The sequence below is a fragment of the Rosa chinensis genome, chromosome 6 (assembly GCF_002994745.2).
Source record: "Rosa chinensis cultivar Old Blush chromosome 6, RchiOBHm-V2, whole genome shotgun sequence".
NCBI classification, from domain to species: domain Eukaryota; kingdom Viridiplantae; phylum Streptophyta; class Magnoliopsida; order Rosales; family Rosaceae; genus Rosa; species Rosa chinensis.
The window spans coordinates 28,458,658-28,471,222 of record NC_037093.1 but is presented as its reverse complement, the minus strand read 5'-3'; the positions used below and the strand labels follow the sequence as shown (position 1 = coordinate 28,471,222).

The 12,565-nt window shown below is 34.5% G+C and overlaps 1 protein-coding gene across 1 annotated transcript; it reads right to left on the bottom strand.

Annotated features, from left to right (window-relative positions):
• Nucleotides 1-455: 455 nt before the first annotated feature.
• LOC112171168 ((-)-alpha-pinene synthase) lies at nucleotides 456-3,229 on the bottom strand. Its single transcript, XM_024308392.2, has 7 exons — nucleotides 3,095-3,229; nucleotides 2,611-2,890; nucleotides 2,103-2,484; nucleotides 1,621-1,839; nucleotides 1,400-1,538; nucleotides 1,067-1,315; nucleotides 456-842 (listed from the first exon to the last, which is right to left on the bottom strand). Exons 1-7 carry the CDS (start codon nucleotides 3,227-3,229, stop codon nucleotides 549-551), a joined length of 1,698 nt encoding a protein of 565 aa, XP_024164160.1. The 3' UTR covers nucleotides 456-548.
• Between the last annotated feature and the right edge of the window lie 9,336 nt (nucleotides 3,230-12,565).

Here is a 12,565-nt window from a genome sequence, read left to right as displayed (position 1 = left end):
AGTGACTTTATACATGATTTTGGTACCTGTAGTTTGCTCTAACTATGTTGTAGTGAAGTGCTTGTAATTTACCACATTGATACAAAATTTTAAATGCATGTATCATTTTGATCGTTTTTAATTGTTGAGAACCAAACTGATCAGGCAAAAGAGTTTAGGCAGTACTGGTGATGAATTTAACTCTAATACTAAACGAATCACACTTTCTTGTACAATATCTAAATAATATTATGTTACAAGATATTTTAAATATTAAGATAAACTTGAGAAACAATACACACTATTCCAAACAAACATTGAAAAACAATATTCCACATTCCAAAAAACAAGAAAACACTTAAGAAACAACATACACTATTCAAACAAATATTGAGAAACAATACATACTATTACAAACAAACTTGCAACCCCTTCAACATGAACGGAAAGTGGTTTGACCTTATTTAGTTATTAGGGTTACATCTTATTGATTACGGAAAGAGTAGACAGAAATCTCCCATACAATTGCATTTATATAGAAAGAACAAATAACTTTTAAACCAACTCGATCACAGTGGCACTGAGTCGATAATAACTGCAGCAACACTATCTTTGGTCATCTTCCCAACTCGTGTGAATCCATCTTCTCCCTTGTAAAGAAGATCCACTACTCTTGTTAAATTGAGAACACGCATAAGAACCGGCATTGGCATAGCGGTTGGTTTAAGAAACTCCTCATTTATATCCTTCCATGATTTCGCAATTTGTTTCCCGAAAACGTCAATCGTCTCTTGCTCTGAAACACCATATTGCTTCATATAGCAATCAATGCTAGAAGGTGCATGCCCTCTCTCTTTCTCAAACTGCAAAAGTAAAATAATCCAAAATAGTTAATCAAGTTGATTTTTATAAGGTGATGATACAAGTAGAACTCAAAATTAAGTGTAATGTGTATATGCATGTACATTGGTGGAAACTATGTCATCCATGAGCCTAAAAATGATATTAATAGAAGCACTAACAAGTTGATTTTTATGAGGTGATGATACAAGTAGAACTTAAAATTCAGTGTAATGTGTATATGTACCTTGGTGGAAACAATGTCATCCATGAGCCTAAAAATGATATTGGAAGCGCTAACAATTTTCGGGTCATCCAACAACCACTCAAATGCATCCTTCGTTACAATATCTCCCATGCCAAGTAATGAAATGGTTGTTATAAAAGGGTAAGTAACAGAAACTGTAGCAACACTCATATATTCTTCCATGCTCGGAGTGCGTCCTTCTTGCAACCATTGGGCCTCGTTGAAAAATGATCGAGCCTGAACTTTCATCTGAGCAATATACACATATATATTATATGTCAGTGAACTTGAAGTAAAAATTTTAATGTTCTGAATCTATCATGTATCACTTACAGCTTCTATTGCATATGAAGTTCGATATGATCTTCCTTCCTTTGACATCACTTTGTCAATTTCATCGAAAAGATTCAAAAGTTCATGATAGAATATTTTCAAATAGTCTGGGAGTTCATCTATGCATTTGACATTCCACCTGAAACATAATCATAAGAATATTTACATAGTAGGTTGAACACATAGATATATTAACAATTACAATTTTTTATATATTGGACCTGTCAATTGCTTGAGTGAAGATCATGAGTTCTTCAAATGTACCATATGCATCATAGATATCATCCAAAATAGTTAGGAGGATACCCACTTTTGTCATAATGATTCTGCCAATAGAGTACTGGGGTTCAAAATATACTCCCACCATCCAAAAGAACACCTCCACCACCCTGTCTCTTGCAAAAGGCAATTTCCTTTCAAAGTCTAGTTCTTTCCACCACCTAATACATCAAATATATAAGTTTAGTTCAGTTCATACTTCTAATGTAAACTTGATAACTTTTCAAATAACTCCGTGATGTTCTGATAATCAATTAAAGAACAACTAGATGTAAAATGAGCATATAACAACATCAAAATACCACAGCCAACTCCATAAAAGTAATTAATTACTTACCTAATAATCTTACCTAGTAATTCCACCTAATAATTGACAAATTAAAGAAGATCACTTAATTTATTATTTACTTAATTAATTACGTACCTAGTAATATCAGAGAGCTCCTTTTGGTGTAAAGACTGAACAAGATTGAAATCCAACTTTGCAAGTTTCAATAGAGATTCACTGTGTGAGGCTTCATCTTGGTAGATTGAAATATAACGCTTAGCGCATAATCTCTCCAAAGTTTTTCGAAGAGGTCTCGTCAAAGCTTCAGTTATTTGTTCCTTCAATACTGGTGGACAGCTTACATTGCTTTTGAGCACGTACTTGAGTTGAGTGGTGGTGAACAAAAGAGCCTCTTCAAGTATATCTTCTCCATTAACCCTAAGATGTGTTGCTTCATAGAGGCTTAGCATACCGGAGGCATCAGAAATTAAGCATTCTTTGAAGCTACCATTTGAATCTTTAAACTTGTTGAATATACCTGCTCGAATAATAATGTTCAAATATGCACACCATTAATGATCACATACTTGGAATAAAAAAATAAAAAATAGAACAATTTTTGCAGGTCTGCTAATACATAAATTTGAATAAGATAATTAAGTACCAGATGAAATTTGATATCCATGTTGCCTTAGAAGCCGAAACAATAGGGCAACATCGTAAAGATGGCCATCATCACGGTACAGATCCCGATCACGATATGTCGCATGGATATGTTGCAATGATTCTTCTATTTCGCGTTCAAAATGATATGCCATGCCAAGTCGTTGGATTGCATCAATTAACTTGAGTCGATGTGAAAAATCACCTTCATTAGTAAAGAGTTCCCTCTTTACTACTGTTTTCAATTTGCCAACTTGCTGCTGACAAAGGGCATCAGTCTTCTGCAACAAACACAACTAAATGAGTCAAGACTATGTAAATATCCCTCAAGTTTTGGGCAAACATATGAAATTTAAGGTGCGTGATTTTCACATTCTGTCATTTTCTCAAACACTTCACCATGCAATTATGAAAAAGATGGGAAGTGGAGTGTGAAAACCACCGCCCTTTAAATAATGTACTAGACTAAAAATATTGAGTTCTACAGTTTTTTGGGAATCATAGTTGATGAACTGATCTCCCCAAATGCTTGGTTGAAAATTTGCTATCCGACGAATGATTTCAGGCTTTGCAATTTGTGGTACTGGAAATGATTCATAACTAGTTGGCACAGACGACATGATTGTGTATAAACAAATTTTAATGGGAGTAGTGGTGAAAGTCCTAGTCTCTCATGTTATACATCTACATGCAGCCCCACGACTATATATAGAGACCGGGCTGGTCCTGAATTTCCAGAGGCTTGGAGCGAAAATTAAATGAGGTCTTAGTAATTGCTGGATTTAAAAAAAAAATAACTTGATCAAATTGATATAATAAAGAAAATATCGAACTCTTTAAAAAAGAATTTCATAATGTTCATTAAAAAAAAAAAATATATATATATATATATATATCAAAGAGAAGAAGATGTTGAAATGAAATAAGAAAAAAAGGACCGAAAATAAAATATAAGAATGAAAAAAAAAAATTTAAATAATCAAGATTGAATAATAGATAGAAAATTTTTGCCAAAAAATTAATGAAAAGTCATGAATCTATGAAAGTAAAAATATATATATCTATATATATATATTTTTTTTTTTTTTTTTTTGAGTTAATGAAATTTCATTAGGAAAAACCCTTAAAATGCTGGATTACAATCAAAGTTATAGGTATCCAGAATACATTCTGGTACCTCATTAAATCAAAAGAAACTAATGCTAGCTTCGTAGGCAATGTTTGCCAATCTATGTGCCACGTACTCCATTGCATGATATGGGAGCATGACATACAGTTACATTGTGTAAAGAATTCAAGACAAGTTTGATATCATCAACTAGGTTATACCTTCAGCCAAGTTTTCATGATGGGGATTTTGGATATCTTTAATAGCTTGCAGGCAGTCTATTTCAATCCACACATTTCCAGCATTTAAAGTCTGCAATAATTGAATGCCATGCTTAATGGCTTGCGGCTCCACTAGTTTCAGATTTGAGACATTTGAGACTGGTATTGCAAAAGCTACCCGAAACTGTCTTTGAGCATCTCTCAAAATACCACCTACTCCACCATTGTTGCTGTTAGGCAGAAAACCAAGTATCGTCTACATTCAGTTTCCAATTACCATTCATAGTCGGCTTCCAACTGGCCCTAGTTCTCTGCTTGGGACAATGATCAACATTTCTTGCACGATGGAACTCCTCCAACCAAGCCATAGAGCCAGTAATTAAGAATCTGTTCAGCAGTTTGATTTGTCTGCTCCCACATATATGTGTTTCTATTCTTCCTTAAGGCCCATAACACCATTAGCAATTTCTCAAACTGTAACTTGGTCATATGAATTGTTCTTTCCAGCATCCATCCTTAAAGTTAAGGTTCCGCAGCAAACTATGACCCAAATTAAAGATTGGTGAAGATAGAACAGAGGACGCTATAGGGCACTTACAAAGAATATGAGCATTGTCTTCATACGAGTGTTGACAGAGGAGGCAATGCAAATCTCCTTCAAAGCCCTTTGTTTGTTACTTGGCACGAGTAGGGAGAAGATTTTGACATGCCCTCCATACACAAATTTGCACTTTTCCTGGAACTTTGGAATGTCATATCTTCTTCCATAAGGTCTTAAAAGGATCACCATTTGAAGAGGAAGTTAACACATTTTCGAGGACTTTGGAGCGTGCAATCCAATAAGCAGTTAAAAAATGATATATATGAACAAACCAAAATAAAAACAAAGAAAGAGAGAATAATTTGATCAAAAAAGAAAAAAGAAAGAGAGAATAGATAGGAAAAAGGAAGTTCTATTCACACCTCCTAAAATGGTATTTGGACCTCCAACAATTTTTGGAAGTTTTTAAATCCAACTTTTCCCTTCTAAAAAATGAACAAAATCAATGATAAAAAAAAAAAATTAAATAAATTTTGCACCTTCTCTTCTCCCCCCTTCCCCCTCCCTCATTCTCTTACAGCCATACATGAGGATTATTGGGCAACTTTGATTAAGGTAGAATGTTAAAGATTGCAAAATGGAATAAAAGACAACAAATATAGAGAAGAACAATCGAGAAAATAATGATCGAAAAGTAATTTCTATTTCCTATTCTTTTTGTTTCATTCTAGTTTGGCTTAATTGTTTCACTTCATGGACTTGATCGTTAATTGTTATCTTGTCTCTTTTAATGGTTTTTTTTTTTTTGGTAGAGTAGACTATGTTGCTAGCCTGATTTGGGTTTAGGGAAATTGATTTTGGTAATAGTTCTCCTGTGGTATTGTAAATTGCACGATTTATTAAGAAATATAAGGAGGTTCATAAGAGTATCCAAGCTTACAAGGTGAATGATGTTAAGTCATGCCTATGAACTGAGTTTTAAGTGATGAAAAAAAAGATATTACTAGTAGATTTGTATTGGAAAAATTGTGCGAATACAAAATAGGGCAAGATTGGAAGTTTTGTGTAAATTTGAGAAAGGGAGGTCTAAATACCAATTTAGGAGGTATGAATAGAAGCCGAAAAAGAAATAAAAAGTTAAGAATCTAAAAAAGGAAAAGAAAAAAAAATAGTACAAATGAACAAAACAAAGAAAGAGAATAACCCATGGTTCGAACCTAGACCTTGCAGATAAAGTGATAACGCCTCAACCAACTACGATACCCTACATGTTGGTAATTAATTGACATTTTTTCTTTCTATATTTAATATACACGCTCTAAGATTGGAGGCCTCCCTAAATCGGAGGCCTAGTGCAGTCGCACTACTTGCCCTACCTCAGGGCCGCCCTTGTATAGAGATTAGAAAGTTATAGGTGTTAATTAAATCGAAATTATCACCGACTCTTTTGAGTGGCCTATATAGAAAAAAACAAAAATCTTCCGTAAATGATTTTTGTTTTCTTGTTTTTGGATACAAGATGGCGATGGATCCTAGAGGCTTATCTTTCCAAAAAGTATAACAGGCAGGGTCCACATATACAAGTGGATGAGAGTTCCTTAAAAAAAAAAACTCGTTTTTCCTACTTACTGAATTTTTATTTTATTTTCTATTTTATCTGTTGACCTTATTATACACTAGCCTTCCTCCACACATACTCTACATGTGCAAAGTATTTTTTTATTGAAGAAAATAAAAAAGAAAAGGTAATGAAAGAAAACTATTATTGCAGAGTGAAGATAGTGAGATAGAAAAGTGGATTGTGAGATATTTTTTATTTATTTTTCTTAATAAAAATATTTTTTGTAATTGTTATTATTGGCTTTATAATTTAATTAATTCTCAAAAAAAAAAATCTCAAATTTTCTAATCTTTTTAGGGTCATTTTTGTCTAAATTTTATAATATGGTTAACAAAGCCTTTCTCTTAATAATAGTATATATTTTATTTTGAAAAATATGATAATACAGAGAAGAAAGAAGAGAAAATAAATTAAAACCCTTAATTTAAAGTTTATAATCCCTTAAGCTCGCTTTTTCTTTTGGCTGAGCAGCCCTTTCTTAAATTTTTTTGAATGCACGTTGACTATTTTAATCATGGTTGTACATTAACCTTTTCTTCTTTGATTCCTCGTTCATTCTCATCTCGGTCTCACCTCGTTCAAATAGGCGATAGATTTGAAGTGGATTTTCAATGGATGCAATTTGAGATTGTGGGAAGTGAGAAAGAAAGAAAAATAAAAAAGAAGAACAAGAAGGAAATGGAAGAAAAGAGAGAAAAAAAATACAGCTTCATTAATTAAGTTAATTAATCAAGTGATTAATTCACTAATTAATCAAGCCCCTAAACCATAAACCCTAATATATATTTTCAAGAGACTAGTTGGGTTTCTCTCGCTAGCTTGCAAAAATTTCATTCTTTTGTCAAAAATTTCAAATTGCACCATTTTCGAGTCATTTTATTTCGATTTCTGTGACACCATTATTTCCTAAAATTAAATAAAGTGAATTATTAATTAATAATATAATAATTGATTTGAAGATTAGCTTAATTCAGATGTATTAGAAGCAATTACACGCATCGAAATGTGTGTTATCATAAGGCATACGCGTAATGGACCCTTAACAAAAATGACTAAACACTAAAGAGAGAGTATGGAAACTATTTGGAAAGGAAAATACTTCAATACATTAATGTTCCGATACATCAGGTAGACTAAGTTCAATACAGAGGTTGACTAGCTCGGTACAAGGGTAGACTAACTCCATGCATGTCTACCCATATACTGAGCTAGTCTACCTCTGTATTGAACCTAGTCTACTTAATGTATCAATACATTAATGTACTGTAGATGATCCCATTTGGAAAATAAAGTCACTGCGCATTAAAATAAAGTCATGACATTGAATATACCTTATAGCTATGACATTATAACATACCTCTAGAATAGCTAACCATAATGAGGTATCTAAAACTATATACCTCTTAACAAGGTATCAGAAAAAACTCATAGCATAATACAACCTACCTCAAAACCATGAATATCACTAAATACCATACATTTCGATTAGGTAACCTATGAAACTCAAAAGATAGAACAAACTAAAAAAACATGGTAGGCATTAAATTTTTAGAACTTGAAAGTCACGCCTACTACCTTCTAGTGTGATGCCCGGAAATTCGTATTTATTTTTTGAGGATTTTTCTGAATTAATTTTATAGTTATTGGACAGTTTCGTGGCTCGTGGACGGAGCGGAAGTGTTTCGGACGAATTTTTATTCGAAAAGTATGGTTTTAGGGGGGTTGCAAAGGTTGACTTTTTATACGTTGTGTTTCTCCGAAAATTTTTTTCACGAAAGTTGTAGAGCGCGTCGATACGAGTTCGTGGATATGTGGATCATGGAAATCGGAGTTCATATGAGAAATTTATGATGAATTGAAAAGTTGGGAAATTTCTATAAATAGCAAAAATTCAGGGATTTTTCATAAAACCCCAAAATTTCCCTTTTTCCATTTTCTCCCCCATAATTCTCTCTGTTCTCTCTCCTCCGCACGACCTGATCAGAGACAATACCCGGCGATCCGACCCGATTAAATCTCGCAACTTCGACCACCTCCGGCGATGGGACAAGCCAAGGATGACTCAGACTTGCCTCGTTGACTTCCCTATGGTTGTGGGTTGCTCGGTGCCTCGCCGGAAGTAGCAGATCTGAGCGACCAAAGTTTACGCTTTTGGGATCCAACCGGAATTCGCGATTCCGGCATCCCCTCGGGCAGATCGTCAGCTTTGATAGGAGCATTTTAATGCGACGTTTTAACTGTTATTTCCCTACATTTCCTGCGTTATTTCCTTAAATAATCCCTGTTTCGGAAAGTTTTCATTCTTCGAATGGGAAAGTTCCTAGTTGTAGAAAGTTTCCTGTTTTGCAGTTTCTATTTTTCATTTTTAGAAAGTTTTCCATTTTAGTTTAGGAAAGTTTCCCTTTTTAGAAAGTTTCTATTTTTGGTAACAGTTTCTATTTTCAGGTCCTAGGAATAAATGAGCTGAAATGAAGCTTTCCTGTTTCAACCAGGAAACCTGTCCAGAAAAGGAAACCCTGCCAAAACAAGACTCTTAAGCCAACCAAGAATGGAAACCGAAATAATGAAGTGTCATGGCATGAGAGAAGCTTCTTGAAGACTCTAGAAGATGACATGGCAAGAAGGTGACGCAAGAAGCCCAAGAATTATCAAGAGACTTGGATTTTCGGCAAAAATGGAGGAAGGCCCATGGAGCTAGGGTTTTGTGACGTCAAAGAGTCAAAGTTGGAGGGAAACCCTATTGTTGCCGTTCAAAGAGAGAGAGAGTAGCATGAAAGCTAAGAGAAAATCAAGGAATCAACGTGAAAGTTAAAGACGATTGATTGAGGATTTCAAGGGGAGATTTTCTTGGGAGATTTTTATGGAAAGAAATATTGTTGGAGGGGAAATTTGGTGTGATTGCCGTGAAAAGCAAAGAGATAAAGGAGGAGGCAACGTGAAATTCAAGCAATATTTCGGTGGAGATTTCTTAGGGAGAATTTTAAGGAAGGGAAAAGTGTGGACACCAAGAAAACCTCTCAAAGGCGTCTAGATTCATCCCTAAACTCTCTAAATCCATTTTGGCCGAAATTGGTGAAGCAAATCAGCATTTATTCATGATATTTCGGTAACTTCTCTCTCCTAAGATATTCTTGGCCGAAATTGGTGAAGCAAATCAGCATTTATTCATGTATTTCGGTAACTTCTCTCTCCTAAGATATTCTTGGCCGAAATTGATGAAGGAAATAAGGATAAATCTGATTTATTTTGGCACAACTATTAGGGAATTATTTTACAAGGCTTACTTGGCATTCTATGATTGGTTGGACCACATCACAAAGCTTACTTGGCGAATTCTCATTGGTGGAAGCTATGTGGAAATTTCTGATTGCTTTGTGAACCCTAGCCGTGCTCCTATATATACCCACCTCTTTGACGTTGAGAAGAGTTCCACACTTTAGAAAAATTCAGAAAATACACATTGTTGCCGTGAGCTTCTCTAATCCTCTCCCCATCCTCTAGAGCAAGCCACGGAGTTCAAGCAAGGCCGAAGGGAGAAGAAGGAGCCGTGACCTATTCCTCCACCATCCACCATTGAAGACTTGCTTTCAAGCTTCAAGGATCCCAACGAAAATCATCCATTCTCATCTTCCATCCACGGTGTAATTCGACCTCTACTTTGTAACCTTTGTTTGAATTTCGTTGGTTTTGTTTTAGTTGACATTGATGTTTGAACAAGGTTTTTAATTCTGAAATTTATAAAATTGAATGAGAATTTCAACTCCTATATTGTAATTCTTAGTTGCTTTTGTGAGAATTGTTTGATTAAATTTACTTAATTGATATCTTTTGTATTTTAATCTTATGTGGTTCGAAACACTTATGGTTTTTATATGAATGATGCTAGATTTAAGAACATGAATCAACTTTTTGTTTTGTGTAACTTGAATCGAAAGGTAGTAAAGGTTTTGGGAAAAAACCGAATTTAATTGAAGAGGATTGCAATTAGGTGGACTTTTTCATACTAAGTTGCACACTTGAGTTGATAGCCTTTCTATGTGTTTCATGCGTTAAACGTGTTATGATTGTCTAGCTTTCTAGAGCTTGAATGCATGTTTGATAAGATTAGCCTTTGTGCTTTCACTTTGGTTAATTAGCATTGAAAAGTAAAATATGGGAAATCGTTTGCTTTCTAACGTTTCACATGATCAACTCCTTTCTCATGACTTAAGATGAACACTAATAGGGTTGAGTCGAATTTGATTATGAATTTGGTTTTGATCTTTGTTTCATATGTTCCATTCTTGTATAAGTGTTTGTATAGTTTTATTTATTTCGTTCCTTTTGATTTTCGAAACCAAAAATCCAAAAATCCCCCTTAATTTGTAAATATGTTTATACTTTGTTTTATTTTTGTCAATAATTTACTTTGTACTTATTTTAATTCTTTATTTGTCCTACAATGACAGGTGTACCCTCAATCCCCGGAATAGAACGATCCCTACTTGCTTATACTACTAATGATATTTATAGGGTTAAATTATGCACTTGCTCAGAGCTGCATCAAGCTTTCTGGAAACGTCTTCTCCTCTAGATCACGCCCATACCCACCTTGAAGGACGATTCAAAGTGTAGAGTGAAAGATCAAGGTTTGAAGATTTAGACAGCTCTGGTTGAATCTGGAAATGTGATTAGACGACCGAGATTAATCCAACTTCCAAGCTTGATCTAGGATGATCTAGACCGAATCTTGCTTAGCTTCAGGTATGAAGGTTGCTGATCTCTTCAAAATGAACATGTTTATAGTAGGTGACTTTTCCATTGGAGGTGGTTAGCCGGCGTTGACCCTCTGTTGACCGCCGCCGTTGACCGGGCGTTGACCGCTCTCTGCCGACAGCGCGTGGCGGCGCGTCAGACCATATTTTTGGGTCCTGTATTTAGTTTATGCATTTACACATCCATACGATCGTTTTGATATATTATAGGGTCATATTGGAAAAGGTTGATGCATGCTAGAGTTATGGTTTTACGCGTTATCTTCGGTTTGCTATCTTAGAGGATCCGACTGTCAGATTTACTTCAAATTGTGATATGTTGATCGTAGAGCTGTTCTGATGACTTGTGTGGTCACGGATGAGGATCCGATCGTGGGATCGACATGTAAGTGTGTTTTATGATTCGTTTGCTAAGTTGCAATTATATTTGATTAGGTGATTGATGGATTTGTATTGGACGGACGGTTGTGATTGTGATTTTGAGCTATTAAGAAGACGCAGCTATATTTAGAGGTGAGTAAATCTCACATGGTTCATTTACGAACGGATTTATTTAATACTCGGAATTACTTGTTTAATTATTAAATCATTTTCGAAACAAATTATTTGTTTTAAAATATATGAACTTGATCGACAACGGTTCATGGGTAAATGAAAACAATGTTTTGATATAAAATGATTTTCGAGAAGTATAATTTATAAAACTATAGTTGGTATTAGTGGCATCTCTGAGTGGATGACTACGTATATATATATATATATATATATATATATATATTTACGTGAAATATATATATCCTGGTGGAATTGAGTGTGTAGTTTACTATTGTTGTGCAATGTGATCTTGAGGAAAATATATGGTTTTGGAAATAAAAGATGATTTTGTGATATGAGTGAATTGTGATTTATTTACAATATCGTTTTGAACGGTTGCTTATTGTGTTGAATGAGTAGTCGAGTTCGGTAAAGTTTTGAGTCACGTGGGACTTTAAATGTTTTCGGGTCTACAGATCCGGGTCACAAGTAGTGACAGAGGCAATCATTATCGTAGGTTTGAACCTCGGCCGAGGTGACAGGCTACGATTCAGTTAGGGCTCTAGTCTGTCTGTCATTGTATATTCAGGGGAGTAACACGAGGGTTACATGAAGCCTTTGAATATATGTCTTTATTTGTATTTCAGGGGAGTAACACGAGAGTTACATGAAGCCTTTGAATACATGTTTTTAATTGAGAGTGTCGTGTGGGTTCTTTCTTTTATTGTCCAAGAGGGACTTGATTTTCATGTTATGGGTGAGTTGGGATAATATGATTTTTATCACTTTTGTGATGTACGTTACCTTTAAGGGTAAAGATGTCGAGTTTTGAAAACGAGTCATGTTGTTAGATGATTTATTTGGAGTTGATGGGTGATCATCGACTTTGGTGTTGATGGGTGATCATCGACTCTGGTATGAGTTGTTTGACTTCTTTATCTATTTTCCGTGTCATTCTAATTGTTTTAAATGTAATCTCCTGAACTAAGTCATATGCAGGGATTATTGTCTTTTGAATTGTTGTTTTAATGTAATCTCCTAAACTAAGTTATATGCAGGGATTACCGCTTTTTGTATTGTTTGTTTTAATGTAAATTCCTGAACTAAACTCTGTGCGGGGATTTATATGATTTCTATTATTTGTTTTTAATGTGATTTCATGAACTAAGTTTCTATG

Excerpts from the sequence above, each read along its gene's own strand:
- LOC112171168 (XM_024308392.2), bottom strand. The coding sequence starts at position 3,229 with ATGTCGTCTGTGCCAACTAGTTATGAATCATTTCCAGTACCACAAATT. Across the intron at positions 2,485-2,610 it reads TGGATATCAAATTTCATCTG|GTATATTCAACAAGTTTAAA; the intron begins GTACTTAATTAT and ends TTATTCGAGCAG. Across the intron at positions 1,316-1,399 it reads CTTCATATGCAATAGAAGCT|ATGAAAGTTCAGGCTCGATC; the intron begins GTAAGTGATACA and ends TATATTGCTCAG.